At 37.3% G+C, this 17,471-nt stretch overlaps 1 protein-coding gene across 1 annotated transcript in view; it reads right to left on the bottom strand.

The window, feature by feature from the left end:
- LRRC9 (leucine rich repeat containing 9) overlaps positions 1 to 17,471 on the bottom strand; it is a 161,127-nt gene that overhangs the window by 26,536 nt on the left and 117,120 nt on the right. The window contains exon 25 of the mRNA XM_042782087.1: positions 46 to 185. Within this exon, the coding sequence (XP_042638021.1) occupies positions 46 to 185 (140 nt within the window). The remainder of the gene's footprint in view (positions 1 to 45; positions 186 to 17,471) is intronic.

Raw genomic sequence — 17,471 nt, 5'->3', positions numbered from 1 at the left:
TTCAACCAAAATTATTTGTAATTGTGAAAATAGAAAGAAAAGTACCTGTTTATTTTTGAAGCTCCTTGCTGCCCATAGCCACTTGAGGGCACTTTTTGGTAGAGTAGTTGTCTGCTGGTTAAGTGAGCCTGAGGCTTTAGTCTGGGCATGATTGATTCAATATGATTATAGTTGAGGCATAATACCTACAGAGAAGATATCTCATTAATCAGATATCAAAATATAACTGCTGCTATAATGCTTTTTGTTTGAGATTATCAACATATTAGAAACTATTAAAAATGGTATGGACAAAATTTGGAATATACAATATGAGTTAATAATACGTTAACATAATAAATGACATAACTTTTCCTATATCAGGATTTAGCTTTAACAATGTTTTTGTATTATCAGACATGCTGGGAAATTACATGTCAAATGATATAATGGAGACCCTAGTTGTTGTTAAGTGCTGTCACATCTGCTCCTACTCATAGCAACCCTATGCACAACAGAACAAAACACTGTCCACTCCTGTGCCAGCCTCACAATCCTTGCTACACCTGAGCCCATTGTTGCAGCCACTATGTCAATCCATCTCGTTGAGGGCCTTCCCCTTTTTTATTGACCCTCCACCTTATCAAGCATGATATCCCTTTCCAGGGAATTGTCCCTTCTGACAACATAACCAAAGTAGGTGAGATGAAATTTAGCCATTCTCACATCCAAGGAGCATTCCGTACAGCTGGAGACCCTAGAAGGCTGCTCAATTTTCTCAATCTGTACTCCTGATTTATCCAAGCCTAATATGGATGAAAGGAGCTCTGGTAGCGTAGTGCCTAAGGCACTTGACTGCTAACCAGAAGGCTGGCGGTTCAAACCTACCAGCTACTCCTCGGAAGGAAGGTTGGGCAATCTACTTCCATAGTGATACCGCCTTGGAAACCCATGGAGGGGTAGCTATAATTAGGGTCTGACTCGACGGCACATAACAACAACAACAATATGGATGAAGTAATACCTTGGAGGGATAACTATTTCCTGTGTTTAAAAGGCCTTACTAGTACATTAAGAAAAAAAGAGCTAAAACCAGTAACTTAACATTCCATCTTAAGACATGGAAAGAAAAGAGCAAACTGAACCTAAAGCAAGCAGAAAGAAGGAATTAATAAAGATTAGAGTGATAATTAATGAAATAGAGAATAAACAAAAAGAAAAATCAAACTAAAAGCAGGTTCTTTGAAAAGATCAACAGAATTATAAACCTTTAGTCAGACTGACCAAGAAAAAAAGATGACCCAAATTACTAGAATCAGAGATCAGAGGAAATATTACTACAGACTTTATAGAAATAAAAAGGATTATAAAGAAATAAGATGAATAATTATATGCCAACAAATTAGATAACTGAGACAAAATGGAAAAATCCCTAGACTCATGTAAACTACCAACAGACTCAAGAAGGAAAAGACAATCTGAATAGACCTATAACAAGTGAAGAGACTGAATCATCAGTCAAAAAACTACCCGTGAAGAAAAGTTTAGGCCCAGATGGCCTCACCACTGAATTCTACGAAACATTAAAAAAATAGTTGGTATCAACTCTTCACAAGTCTTCAAAAATTAGAAGGAAACACTTTCCAACTCATTTATGAGGCTAGAATTACCCTGAGACCAAAACCAAACAACAAAAGCATAAAAAACTACAGAACAATAGCTCTTAGGAATATAAACACAAAAATCTTCAACAAATTACTAACAAACTGAATCCAGAAATATAGTAAAAAGAATTGTGCAACATGATCAAGTGGGATTTATCCCAGGAATCCAATGTTGGTTTAACATTGGAAAACCAATTAATGTAATGAATGTAAATGAATACTAATAATAATTAAAAAAAAAAAAAAAAAAAACCCACATGATCATCTTACTAGAGCAGTAAAAGCAGTCGACAAAAATCCAATATTGTTCCATGGTAAAAATACTCAACAAACTGGGAGTAGAAAGGAACTTCGTTAACATGATAAAGGGCATCTGGCATCTACCAAAAAACCCATAGTTAACATCCTCCTTAATGGTGGAAGACTATATGCTTTTCCCCAAAGATCAGGAACAAGACAAGGATGTCCACTCTTCCTACTTCTATGCAACATTGTACTGGAGATTCTAACCAGGGAAATTAGGCAAGAAAGTTGTCTAGATTGGAAAGGAAGAAGTAAAACAATCTTTATTTACAGGTAACAGAACATCCTACAGAATCTACTAAAAATAGATTAATATTAAATATTAATGTATTCAACAAGATTACAGGATACAAGATCTATATACTGATGCTGCTAATGTATAAACAAATACCTCATGCGCTGTGTTTCCTTAGTTCAAAAACCTAGGACCATATTTTCATGGGTCATTTTAGTCAATTGCCTAATATATATGTATATATATATAATCTATCTCTCTCTCTCTCTATATATATATATGTAATTTTTATTGTGATTTGGTACAGAGCAAATTCATTTCCCATGCAGTTCACATACACTGTCTCATGACATTGACTGCAATTTCCCACAATGCAACAGCTGTCTGCCCACTTTCTTCCCCTAGTTACCTCTTCCCAGTGTCCTTCCTTCCCATGCACTCCTGCCCCCCAAGCTGTCTCCCTGTGCATACACAGCCCTTCTATTCTCCCATGATTGATCTCTCCAAGGAGTGTATCTACCTAATATAAATGTTCAGCTGCCTGCCTTTTGTTTGTCTGGAAGCCACAGGAGTGGGTTCAATTCCAGACCTGAAGGGCAACTAGAGGCCATAGTTTCAGGGGTTCCACCAGGCTCTATCAGACCAGCAAACCTTGTCCCCACCCTTGTTCCACATTGTTCTCCCTCTCTATCAAGAATCTCCTACATAGATCCCCCTCTGAGTGGTTGACAGTGATAGCTGGGTACCATCTAGTTCTTCTGGTCTCATAGTCACATAGGCTGAGGATCGCATGGTGTACCAGTTGCTTGGATTAACTGTTTCCATGTTTCTTTGGTTCTTCATTCTTTTCTGCTCTGGATGAGGAGAGACCCATTGTTGCATCTAGATGGCTGCTTGCAAGCTTTTAAAATCCCAGTTGCTACTTGCCAAAGTAGGAGGTGGAACAATGTTTTGTGTAGTATGTTATGCCATTTGAGCTTGATGTCCCCTGTGACTATGGTCCCAAGCCCACAGGTCCAACTACTTGCTCTCTCCAGGTAGTTGGCTGTGGCCAAGAAGTGACTACAACCTTGTCCCTTGTCAGCTCTACTATATACCTGGAAATTCTTACAGAACATACAAATACGCTTGTAGAAATATTGTCTGACAAACCTATACATGATCATGGGCACACTGCCCCCTTCATAGACATACCTAAATGGTTCATCCTGTCTACCCATCTATCCACCCATGTATCAATGTTTGCCATCACTGACAATGCAGTACTGTATGTGCAAAAGGGTTCATCTTTGTTGTCTGTACCTCCCATGCACTTGTCTATGTCTTCCTCTTCCTCAATGCCACTGTATCGATCACTCACATTTGGCACATTGCCCTTCTCTTCACCCAAATCAATACTTGTCTCTACCTATCTAACAGTGTTCCCTCCCCTCCCCTCCCATCCCTGGTAAGCTACAAAGAAAATTTCCTTCCATATATAAACCTTTTCTAGACTTTTTACAATAATGGACTAACACAATATTTGTCCTTCTGTGATTGACTTATTTCACTCAGCATAATGTCCTCCAAGTTCATCCACATTATGCAGATTCTACATTATTCTTTAGGGTTGCACAGTATCCCACCATGTGTATGTACCATAGTTTGGTTATCCATTCTTCAGTTGATGGACACCTAGGTTGTTTCCATCTTTTGGCTATTGTAAATAGTACTGCGATGAACATGGTTGTGCATATGTCTGTTCTTGTCCTGGCTCTCACTTCTTCAGGATATATACCTGGTAATGGAATGGCTGGGTTGAACAGTATTTCTAATTCTAACTCTTTAAGGATCACCATACTGCTTCCCACAGTGGTTGTATCATTTGACAGTCCCACCAGCAATGTATGAGAATCCCAAATCTCTCCACATCTTGCCAGCATGTGTTATTTTCTGTCTTGTTCAACTTTGCTACTAGTGTTGGGGCAAAATGGTATCTCATTGTTGTTTTGATTTGCATCTCTCTAATGGCTAATGATCATGAACACTTCTTCCTGTGTTTGTTGGCTGCCTGCATATCCTCTTTGGTGAAGTGTCTATTCATGTCTTCTGCCCGTTTTTTAACTGGATTATTTATCTTTTTGTTGTTGAGGTGTTGGAATTTTCTTTAAATTTTAGAAATAAGTCCCTTGTCAGATATGTCATTGCTAAATATTTTTTTTCCCAATCTGTAGGTTCTCTTTTGAGTCTTTTGGAGAAGTCTTTGGAAGTACATAAAAATTTAATTTTTACAAGGTCCCATTCATCTAGTTTATCTTCTGTTGTTCGTGCATTCTGGGTTATGCTTGATGGTCTATTTATGCCATATATGAGGACCCCTAAATTTGCCTGTAGTTTTTCCTTGAGGAACTAGGTTTCACATTTAAGTCTTTGATCCATCTGGAGTTAGTTTTTGTGTATGGTGTAAGGTACAGATCTTGTTTCATTTTTCTGAAAATTGATATCCAGTTTTGCCAGTAATGTTTGTTAAACAGATATTCTCTTCCCCATTTAATGGATTTCAACACTTTGTCAAAGATCAGCTGACCATAGGTCAATGGATCTATTTCTGGGTTCTCAATCCTGTTCCACTGATCTAGCTGTCTGTCATTGTATCAATACCAGGCAGTTTTGACTACGGTGGCTGTACAGTAGTTTTTGAGATCCAGAAGTGTGAGATCTCCTATTTTGTTCCTCTTCAACAGTGCTTTGCTCATCTGTCTCTTTCCTTTCCATATAAAGTTAGTGATTGGTTTTTCCACATTCTTAAAGAATGTTGATGGGATCTGGATTGGGATTGCATTGAATGTATAGATTGCTTTGGGTAGAACTGACATTTTTACAATGTTCAATCTTGCTATCCACGAGCATGGGATGTTCTTCCATTTCTGTAGATCTCCTATAGTTTCTTGAAGTGGTCTTTTGTAGTTTTCTTTGCATAAGTCTTTTGTGTCCCTGGTAAGATTTATTCCCAAATATTTATTTATTTTTTTGGTAGCTATTGTAAGTGGTAGGAGCTCTGGTAGAGTGCCTAAGGCACTTGACTGCTAACCAGAAGGCTGGTGGTTCAAACCCACCAGCCACTCCTCGGATGGAAGGTTGGGCATTCCTACTTCCGTAGTGATACTGCCTCGGAAACCCAAGGAGGGGTCACTATGAGTTGGGGCCAACTCGATGGCAAACAACAACAGCAACATTGTAAGTGGTACTAATTTCTTTTTCAAAAGCCTCTTTGCTGGTGTAAAGGAATCCAACCGATTTTTGGTTGTTGATCTTTTATCCTGCCACTATGCTAAATCTCTCAATTAGTTCCAGTAGTTTTTTGACTGAGTCTCTTGGGTTTTCTAGGTATAGGATCATATCATCAACAAATAGGGATAGTTTGGCTTCTTCCTTACCAATTTGAATGCCTTTGATTTCCAATACAATGTTGAATAGAAGTGGTGATAGCGGGCATCCTTGTCTAGTTCCTGTTCTCAAGAGGAATGGTTTCAGTCTCTTTCCATTGAGGGTAATGTTGGCTGTTGGTTTTGCATAAATGCCCTTTATTATGTTGAGGAATGTCCCTTCTATTCCTATTTTGCTGAGAGTTTAGATCAGAAATGGGTGTTGGATTTTATAAAATGCCTTTTCTACACTGATTGATATGATCATGTGGGTTTTTCCTTGGTTTTATTTAAGTGATTGACGATGCTGATTGTTTTTCTAATGTTGAGCCATCCTTGCATACCTGATATGAACCTCACTTGGTCATAATGAATTACTTTTTTTGATATGCTGTTGGAGTCTATTGGCTAGGATTTTGTTGAAGATTTTTACATCTATATTTATGAGGGATATTGGTCTGTAGTTTTCTTTTTAGTAATGCCTTTGCCTGGTTTTGGTATCAAGGTTATGCTTGCTTCATAAAATGAATTTGGGAGGATTCCATCCTTTTCTATGTTCTGGAATAGCTTGTGTAGGATTGTTGCCAGTTCTTCTCTGAACGTTTGGTAGAATTCTCTGGTGAAACCGTCTGGGCCAGGACTTTTTTTGTTGTTGGTAATTTTTTTTATGACCTGTTCAATTTCTTCTTTTGTTATGGAGCTGTTCAACTTTTCCGCCTCAGTCTGTGTTAGTTTAGGTAAGTAGTGTGTTTCTAGAAATCTGTCCATTTCTTGTAGATTTTCAAATTTGTTGGAGCACAGTTCTTCATAGTATCCTGATATTATCTTTTTTATTTCAGTTGGTTCTGTTGTGATGTCACTCACTTAGTTTCTTATTCATGTTATTTGTAGTCTCTTTTCCTTTGTTAAATTTGCCAGTGGTTTGCAATTTTATTAATCTTTTCAAAAACTCAACTTCTAGTCTTGTTGATTTTTTTCCATTGTCTTTCTATTTTCTGTTTATTTCTGCTCGAATCTTTATTATTTCCTTTTTTTCTGGTGACTGCAGGCTTTTCTTCTATTTGTTGGAGATGTTGGTTTAAGGTGTTGATTTTAGCTCTTTCTTCTTTATTGATGTGCATGTATTGCTATAAATTGGCCTCTGATCACTGCTTTTGCTCTGTTCGGAAGATTTTGGTTTGTTGTGTTTTCATTTTCGTTTGAATCAAGGAATTTTATAATTTCATTTTTTATTTCTTCTGTTACCCAGTTATTCTTAAGAAGGGTGTTGTTCAGTTTCCATGTGTTTGCTCTTTTTCTGTTGATTTTCCTATTCTTGATTTCTTATTTTATAGCATTGTGATCTGAGAAGATAATTTGCAGTATTTCAATGTTTTAAATTTATTAAAGTTTGCCATATGGCCTAACATATGTTCTATCATGGAGAATGTTCCATGTGCACTGGAAAAGAATGTATATGTGCTTTTGTTTGGTGAAGTGCTCTGTAGATGTCTATAAGGTCAAGTTGGTAGTTTGTATTGTTTAGTTCTTCTGCATCTTTGTTGAGTTTCTTTCCAGATGTTCTATCTTTCATTGAAAGTGGTGTATTAAAGTCTTATACTTTGATTTTGGAGTCATCTATTTGCCTTTTCAATTCTGTAAAAGTCTGATTTATGTATTTTGGGGCTCTTTCATTGGGTCCCTGGATATTTATTATGGTTATATGTTCTTGTTCAATTGATCCGTTAATCATTACACAATGTCCTTCCTTGTCTCTTATGGTGGTTTCTGTTTTAAAGTCAGTTTGATTAGAAACTAATATTGCCACTCCTGCTCTTTTTTGGTTGCCATTTGTTTGATACATCTTTTTTCAATCTTTGATTTTTAGTCTATTTTTGTCTTTGTCTCTAAGGTGTGTCTCTTTTAGACAGCATTTTGATGGGTTATGTTTTCTTATCCATTCTGCAACTCTCTGTCTGTTAAGTGTTGCATTTAACCCATTTACATTCACTGTAATTATTGACAAGTATGAATTTGTTGGGAGCTCTGGTGGCGTAGTGTGTAAGGCATCTGACTGCTAACCAGATGATTGGTGGTTCAAACTCAACTGCCACTCCTCAGACCTCAGAAGGAAGACGGGCAATCTACTTTCATAGAAATAGCATCTTGGAAATCCAAAGAGAGGTTGTTATAAGTCAGATACAACTAGATGGCAGTGAGTTTGTTTTTTGGTTTATGAATTTTTTGCTGTCATTTTGCTATATGTTTTTTCATGGTGTTCCTGGTTTCTTTGTTTCATATAATTTTCTGTGCTGAGCTCATTTTATGAATCATGTTATAATTTCCTTCATTGCTGTTGTTTTAGTATTTGCGAAATATTTGTGCTTGACCTCTTTTTTATTGTGATGTGAAGGTTTATGATTTTTCTTTGAGGTTTTGTGATTTATAATTTTCTCTCTGAGTTTAGAACTGTCCATTCTATCTTGAAACTCTCTTGACTTCCTCACCATGTAGAAGTTCTGGACCTACACTATTTTTCCCTCTTTTTGGTTTGTAGTTGTCCTCATTTGCCAGTCAATGTCTCTGGTTCCTTGTTTACAATCTTGTAAGCTTATTTTACTTTGGAGACTTCCATAACTGGGTTGGTTTCTGGGTTATATCATCATGTGTATTAATGGTCAGTTGTTGTTTGCTATTATTGGTTCTCTGTCCAAAGGACACCCTTTGGTATCTCTTGTAAAGCTGATTTGGATTTAACAAATTCCCTTAATTTCTGCTTATGTGGAAATCTCCTAATTTTGCCATCATATTTGAGGGACAGTTTTGCTGGGTATATAATTCTTTCTTGGAAATTTTTCTCTTCAGGGTTTTATATATACCATCCCATTGTCTTCTCACCTGCATGGTTTCTGCCAAGAAATCCAAGCTTAGTTTATTGGTTGCCCCTCGTAGGTAACTTTTTGTTTTTCCTGTGCTGCTTTCAGGATTCTTTCTTTGTCTTTGGTTTTGGTGAGTTTGATGATGATATGTCTTGGAGGTTTTCTTTTGGGGTCTATCCTGTTTCAGATTCATTGGAATTTCTGAATGGATATATTCTCATTTTCCATCATATCAGGGAAGTTCTCTTCCAGCAAATCTTGGACAGTTTTCTCTGTGGTTTTCTTTTCCTCTTCCTGTTCTGGAATTCCAATTACACATAGGTTATTTCTTTTAATGGTGTCCCACCTGAACCTTAGGCTTTCTTCATTTTGTTTTGATCTTTTTTCTGATTTATCCCTTTCCAAAGAAATATTCATGTTTGTCTTCAATCTCAATAATTCTGTCTTCCATTGATTTGATTCTACTCCTTTGCCCTTGCATTGTGTTATCTATTTCTGAAAATTTAGTATTAATCTTCTGAATTTCTATCTGTAGACTTTGTATCATTTCTAATTTTTCATTTATTTTGTCAATTTGTTCTTGTATTTTCTTCTGAAATTGTTCTAGGGTTTTGTCTGTGTTTTCCTTAATTTTGATAGTGTTTTCCTTGCTCTGTCTCTCAATGCATTGAAGGTAGCTAAATAGAATTCTTTTGAATTCCTTTTCAGGGAGTTCCAACGCTGCTTCTTCCTCAGTGATGTGTTCTGGGTCTGTATCCTGGTCCCTTGTTTCTACCACTTTATCTTGCTTCTTTGTCATGTTCTGTTGTCTCCAAGGCATTGTGATTTCATTGTATTTATATTTAATTGGTGATTGTATGTTGGAGTGATTTGCTCCAGATTTTAGTTTTCTTTCCTTTTTTTTTTTTATGTATTCAAATAAGGAGGGTACTGTGCTCCTCTATTTGTTAGTTTGCAGCACTTATGCACTCACCACCTGTCTCCTGGTGAGTGTGATAGAAAATGAGAGTGGCTGCACAGATCTCTGTTAACTGTTTGTGAAGAGCAATTAAGGGTGAGTCAGGCTCTTATGATGGTCATGTAGCATTGGCCAGCTGGTATAAAGGAAGTGGTGGCTCTCAGTAAGTGGAGCTGCAGGAGGTGTGGGTATGGTTGGGTCATAGAGGCAAGGTTGCTATCTCCCACTCAGTTAGACAAAAACAATAATTGAAAAACCATCAAAAAAGCAAAAGCAAGAGGTCAAAAAACACACCACATAAACACACAGGAACAACCACTAAAAAGAGAAAAAAAAAAAAAAAAAAAAAAAGGAAAATCAATAAATGAGAGAAAATATTTAAAGAAGTACTTTTACAATCCAAAAGAAATATGAATAGAAAAAGGGGGGAAAAACCCAAATATCTGGGGAGTAGGGAATAAGAGAAAAGAGATGGAGTAGGAGAATACTGAAGAAAAAAATTGGAAAAATGCAAAAAGAAAAGGAATGTGGAGAATCACAAGAAAGAAAAACATGGAAACTAGGAAAAGGGAAGAGAGAAAAAGCTGAAAACTAGAACCTGGAAAGGGATGAGAAAGAATAATAATAAAAAGGATGGAAATAAAAAATAGTTTTAAAACAGACAAAAACAAACAAACTGAAAAAAATCTGGGTGGGATGGGGCAGGGAACCCAGGCTCCGTCAGAGCATACAGACTGGGATGGAATTCCTGCCAGCCCAGAAGATGGGTAGGAGTGAAGGATGGCCACACCTCCATTCACCAAGAGGGTGTGGGGTATAAGAGTAACAAGGGGAGTATCACACCTTTCCAGTCTTCAGTGTCTGGTATGTTCTTGTGGTCCCCGACAAGTGGAGCCTATTAGGTCCCTGGAATCTGAGAGAACACTGTCACTTTAAATATCTAAAATTCTTGAACTTCTTGTAAACATTCAAAATGCCTGCACCTTCTGGACAGCCAAAAGACCATAGCTCAGCCCATCTCCCACTTTGCTGCTTTCCCTTTTATTCACCAGCCACCAGTGCAGTCCTCTGTGCAGTCGCTGGTCAGCAGGGCTGATTTTTAGGTTAATTCTCAGGTTCCAATACCACTTGGCAACATCCAAACTGTGTGCTGTCAGGATCGCTGACTGCAGTTCTGTCTGTCTCCCTTTCGCCATTCTCATGCAGGTTCTTCTACTGGTTGGAGTTTAGTCTACTTCTGTATTCTTCCTTTTAAAGATCAGGGCTCCAGGAATATCTTCTGTATCTGTGTTAATTGGTTCCTCTTTTCTTTGTTAAAGAGGGTCTGTGTAGTTTGTCTGACTATTTCGCCATCTTACTGGAACCTCCCCACCTAATATTGTTCTTAATGTTTCTGTTCCACCTCCTAGTTCATTGTATAATGTCTGAGGTCTTAAAAGGTTGTGAGCATCCATCAAGGCATTAATTGGTCTATGTACATCTGGAGCAGCAGAAAAAAGGAGAGCCAATTGGAGGAACTAAACTCCATATATGATTGTCTGTGTTAGCAACTCTCTTCTTTGACACAAGGCCACAAGATGCTGCTTGACTATCATTATTGAATGATTTTGATCAAATATTCTATAGAAGAGTCCTGATCAAAATGGGGAAATGGAACTGAAAAACAGTTTTAATTCTCCTGAAATTCAGATTTCTGGCTTTCATGAAGGTTGGGGTAATCTACCCAGGATATTGCCTTTAAATGTCCTTTTGAACCTTGAGCTTTGAAGAAAATGGTATCCTAAGTCACCTTTAAGTCAAACAGTGGTCTAGAGAAACTAGTAAAAACTAGTTTGCCTTGGGCACTGGGCTCTTTTGAATAATTATCTCTGTGCAGTCAGTTTTGTGGAACAGAAACATCAAGCTCAGACTAGAAACTGTACTTTAGGGTAAATTATTATTATATAAACACTATTTTGGCTCTGTTTCCATGGTAATGCTGGTAAGATGTGGCATAAGAATTTTAGTAGTTCTTTTCATCCTTAGAACATTTTTGACTCTGTAGTTAAAATGTTACTCCAATTTGCAAATCAAATATTAAATAAATTTCAACCAATTTCTATCATTGGCTTACTATGATTTTTGTTTTAACAAATGAGAAGTAGAAATTGATACTCTTGTCTCATTCTAGCAATGTTACATTCATCCATGAATACACATATTACTTAAAAATAACTATCTACATTTTATTGAGATAGTGTTTCAATAAAATTGTTTACTAAATATTTATTAAGTTTATAACATATTCTAGTTGTAATAATTGTAATGGAAACTCAATAAAAAGAATTTTATTTTTACTTTTAGCACTTTAACAAAGACATACAATAAAGATCAATATATAAAAATCAACTGTATTTCTACATACTTTTCAATGAACAATTCAAAAATGAAATAAAATAACTCCATTCAAACAGAATAAAATACTCAGAAACAAATATAACAAAAATCCAAAATGTATACTCTGAAAATTACAATAGGTTGTTGAAATTTGCAGTGCAGTGAATTACTTAATATGGCCCATCTAGCTACAGTCTTCCATTTTGTGACATATTATAAATCCTAGCCTCTATGCTTGTGGTTATGGTCCCATTTTGGAGTTAGATGTCCATTATGTTAATGAGGCAGGGTTAGGGCAGGATTGTATCTTGAGTGCCTGCCTTACTAGAGGGTATGGTAAGTCATCAACCTTAGTTTCCTTGGGGGGTGGTCTGCATCCAATACAGAGGAATGGTCTCGCAAAGTTCTTTCTCTTGCTCTGGATCCTGCATCTGACTCATTATTCTTTGATCTCTGATTCTAGGAAGACAGGCCAGCAGCTTATTGTCTGACCTGATTTGCCAGCTTCTGCTGCACTGTGAGCTAGCAGACTATCCTTTGATTTGCCAATTTGAGTTTGTCCATCCCTAATCCTCCAGACTGATGCCTAACCCATGGATTTGGTACTGGCCAGACTCCACAACCTTGAGGGCCATTTCCTTGGTGGTTTGTGAGTTCTATGAGACACTTCACTGAATTACAGAATCTTAGGAGCTGTGGTGGCATAGTGCCTAAGGCATCTGACTGCTAACCAGAAGGCGGGCAGTTCACTTCCAGCCATTCCTCGGAAGGAAGGTTGGACAATATACTCCCGTAGAGATACCACCTCGGAAACCCAAGGAGGGGTTGCTATGAGTTGGATCTGACTTGATGGCAGTGAGTTTGCTTTTGGTTTTTGGAAGATGGGAGGGAGAGTACTGAGGGGAGGAGGAGTAGTTGATGTTAGAGATGATGGAATGGTACAACAGTTTGGAAAAATTAGGCATTTAGGATATTTTAACCTCCACCTTGAAGGGACCGGCCTTGTGCTGATCCTTGTAAAAGAAATTCTTTGTGCAAAATTAACTTAAAATGATCTAATGAATGGGGGAAAAATCTACTGTCCATAGATTAGAGACTTAATACTGTTAAGATAGAAATAGTTCCCAAACTGATCTACAGATGAGATTCTCAAATGGCTTTTTTTGCATGTGGAAATCGAGACGCTTATTTTAAAATTCCTGTTGAATTGCAAGGGAAACACAATAGCCAAAACAATTCTAAAAAAGAAGAATAAGAGGACTCACTAGTTCTTAATTTCAAAACTTACTACAAAGAAACCATATTCATAACAAGTGGGGTACTATCAACTATCAAGGATCAACATATAGATCAGTGGAATAGAATAAAGAGAGAAGTAAACCATAAACCTACGGTGAACTTATTTTCAACAAATGTGCCGAAACCATTTGATGGGGAAAGAATATTCTTTTTCAAGAAATGGTGCTGGGTTAACTGGATAGCCACATACAAAAGAATGAAGTTGGACCCTTACCACATACCATATACAAATATTAACCCAAAATGGATCAAAGACTAAGTGTGGGAATAAAAATTATTAAACTCTTAGAAGAAAAGTTGTTGCCACTGCTGTTGTTAGGTGCTGTGAAGTTGGCTCTGACTCATAGTGATGTACGACAGAACCCTTCCCGGTCCTGTGCCATTCTCACAAGCATTGCTATGCTTGAGCCCTTTGTTGCAGCCACGGTGTCAATCATCTTGTTGAGAGTCTTCCCCTTTTTTGCTGATTCTTCACTTTACCAAGCATGATATCATTCTGCAATGACTTGTCCCTTATAACAACATGACCAAAGTAGGTGAGGATATTCTCTGGACATTCTGGATATTCTCTGGATAGTTTGGATATTCTCAATTCTACCAGCCACTCCTTGGAAGGAAGGCTGGGCAATTTACTTCCACAGTTGATACCACCTCGGAAACCCAACGAGGGGTCACTGTGAGTCGGATCCAACTCGATGGCAGTGAGTTTGGTTTTGCTTTGGTTTAAGGAGCATTCTAGCTCTTTCTAGTATTTCTTTCAAGACAGATTTGTTTCTTCTTCTTGCAGTCCCTGATATTTCCAATATTCTTTGAGAATAGTATTTTCAATATTCTTTGCCAACACCACAATTCAAATACATCAATTCTTCTTCAGTTTTAATCATTGTCCAGCTTTCCTATGCATATGAAGTGATTGATAATACCATGGCTTGGGTCAGGCGCATCTTAATCTTCAAAGTAAAATCTTTGCTCTTTAACACTTTAAAGGGGGCTTTTGCAGTAGGTTTGTCCAGTATAATATATTGTTTGATTCTTGACTTCTGCTTCCATGGGCACTGATTGTAGATCCAAGTAAAATGAAATCCCTGAAAACTTCAATCTTTTCTCCATTGATTGTGATGTTGCTTATTGGTCTAGTTGTGAGGATTTTTGTTTTCTAAAGAAATAAATGTCGAGATGTGTAATCTATACTGAAGGCTGTAGTCTTTGAGTTTCAAGTCATCTTCACTTTCAGCAAGCAAAGTGTCATCTGCATATCACAGGTTGTTACCAAGTCTTCCCCCAATCCTGATGCCACATCTTCTTCATATAGTCCAGCTTCTAGATTATTTGCTGTACATACATATGGAATAAATATGGTGAAAGGATACAACCCTGAGGCACACCTTTCTTGATTTTAAGCCACAAAGTATCCCCCTTGTTCTGTTTGAATGACTGCCTCTTGGTCTATGTACAGGTTCCTCAAGGGCAAAATTATGTTTTTTCTGGAATTCTCATTCTTCTCAATGTTATCCAAGGTTTGTTATGATCCACGTAGTCAAATGCCTTTGAATAGTCAATAAAACACAGGTAACATCTTTCTGGTATTCTTTGCTTTCAGCCAAGATCCTAAGAAGAAAACTTAAAAGTTAATATTAATGACCTTGGATTTGGCAAAGGATTCTTAGATATGACACCAGAAGTGTGAGGAACAAAAACAACAAATAGATACTTAATCAAAGTAATAATAATAATAGTAACTTTCATGCTTTAAAAGACACCATCAAACAGGTGAAGAGACAACCTACAGAACAGGAAAATATTTGCAAATCTTGTATCTGGTAAGAGATTGTGTCTCTAGTATAGAAAGAATCCTTAAACTCAATAAAAAGATAAATAATCCAGTGAAAAATGGGCCAATGATCTGAATAGACATTTCTCCATAGGAGATATACAAATGATCAGTAAATACATGAAAAGATGCTCTACATCATAAATCAACAGAGGAATGCAAATCAAAACCACAATGAGTATTCATTGTGGTGGTTAGCTGTGGTTGAGTCCATTCCAACTCAGAGTGATCCCCCTTGTGCAGAGTAGAACTGCTCTACTGCATTTTTAAGGCTGTGGTCTTTTTTTTTTTTTTAAATTTTTATTGTGATTTGGGTGAAAGTTTACAGAGCAAATTCATTTTCCATACAACAGTTAATACACATTTTGTTTCATGACATTGATTGCAATTCCCCACAATGTAACAGCTGTCTTCCCACTTCCTCCCTGTAGTTACTTCTTCCCTGTATACTTCTTTCCTATGGGTTCCTGACCCCTGAACTATCTCCCTTTGCAAATACTGACCTTCTGTTCTCTCATGATTAATCGTTCTAAAGAATGTATCTACCTGATGTAAATGTTCACCCTATATGCCTGTCTATTGTTTGGCCACAGAAGTGAGTTCAATTCTGGACCTGAAGGGTAACTAGGGGCCATAGTCTTGGGGGTCTCACCAGGCTCTATCAGACCAGCAAACCTGGTCTTCTTTATGAATTTGAGTTTTGTTCCACATTGTTCTCCCATCCCACTCTATTCAGGATCTCCTGCAATGATCCCATTCTGAGTGGTTGACAGTGGTAGCAGGACACCTTCTAGTTCTTCTGGTCTCATGGTAATACAGGCTGAGGTTCACATGGTCCACTAGTCCCTTGGACTAATTGTGTCCATGTGTCTTTGGTTTTCTTCATTCTTCTTTGCTCTGGATGAGGAGAGACCCATTGTTGCATCTAGATGGCCGCTTGAAAGCTTTTAAGACCCCAATTGCTACTCACCAAAGTAGAATGCAGAACAAGGTTTTTGTGTAGTATGTTTTGCAAATTGAGCTTGATGTCTCCTGCGACCATGGTCCCGAGCCCAGAGGTCCATTTGCCAATTGAGCTTGATATCCCCTGTGACCATGTCCTGAGCCCAGAAGTCCAACTACTCACTCCTTCAGGGTGGTTGGCTGTGGCTAAGAAGTTATCATAACTTTGCTCCTTGTTAGCTCTTGTATGTATATGGACAGTCCTACAACACATACAAATACATATGTAGAAACATCATCTGCCAACTTTATCATGGTCATGGGTATATTCTCTTTTGCCTAGACATACCTCATCATTCAGCTTGTCTACCCATCTATCTACCCGTAGGTTAATGTTTGTCATCACTGATAACACAGTATTCTACATATAAAAGGGTTTATCTTTATGGTCGGTACCTCTTGTACACCTCTCTGTGTCTTCCTTTTCCTTAGAGTTATTGTGTTGGTCACTCACTTTTGGTATATTGCCTTTCCCTTCACCCAATATGTGTCTCTACCTATCTAGCAGTATTCCCTCCCCTACCTTCCCATCCCAGGTAACCAACAAAGAAAGTTTCCTTCCATATATAAACCTTTCTTTGACTTTTTACAATAGTGAACTAATATAATATTTGTCATTCTGTGATTGATTTATTTCACTTAGCATAATGTCCTCTAAGCTCATCCACATTATGCAGTGTTTTGCAGATGCTACATTATTCTGTAGTGTTGCATAGTATTCCATTGTGCATATGTAGCATAGTTTGGTTATCCATTCTTCTGTTGATGGGCATTTAAGTCATTTTCATCTATGCTATTGTGAATAGTGCTGCAATGAATATGGGTATGCATATATCTGTTTGTGTTCTGGATTTCACTTCTTTATGATATATACCTAGTAATGGGATTGCTGGATCAAATGGTATTTCTATTTCCAACTTTTTAAGGAATCGCCATATGGATTTCCACAGTGGTTGTATCATCTTATAGTTGTACCAGCAGTATATGAGAGTCCCAATCTCTCCACATCCTTGCTAGTATTTGTTTTCTGTCTTGTTGAACTTTGTTATTAGTGCTGGGGTGAGATGGTATCTCATTATTGTTTTGATTTGCATTTCTCTGAGGGCTAATGATTGCAAACATTTCTTCATGTGTTTGCTGGCTGCCTGAATATCTTCCTTGGTGAAGAAGGTGTGTCTTCTGCCCATTTTTCAATTGGATTGTTTGTCTTTTTAATGTTGACATATTGAAGTATTCTATAAATTTTAGAGATAAGTCCCTTACCAGATATGTAATTGACAAATATTTTTTTCCCCAATATGTAGCTTCTCTTTTTACTCCTTTGGATAAGTCTTTGAACACATAAAAATTTATTTTTTTGAAGGTCCCAATCATCTACTTTATCTTCTGCTGTTTGTGCATTTTGGATTAAGTTTGATAGTCTACTTATGCCATAAATTAGGGCCCCTAAGTTTGCTCCTATTTTTTCCTTGAGGACTTTATAGTTTTAGGTTTCACATTTAAGTCTTTGATCCATCTGGAGTTAGTTTTTGTGTATGGTATGAGATATGGATCTTGTTTAA

Source organism: Orycteropus afer, unplaced genomic scaffold (genome assembly GCF_000298275.1).
Source record: "Orycteropus afer afer isolate SDZICR_OR568_19922 unplaced genomic scaffold, OryAfe1.0 scaffold00237, whole genome shotgun sequence".
In the NCBI taxonomy this organism is placed as follows: Eukaryota; Metazoa; Chordata; class Mammalia; order Tubulidentata; family Orycteropodidae; genus Orycteropus; species Orycteropus afer.
The sequence above is the reverse complement of the archived record's forward strand: the minus strand, read 5'-3'. Positions and strand labels throughout refer to the sequence as shown.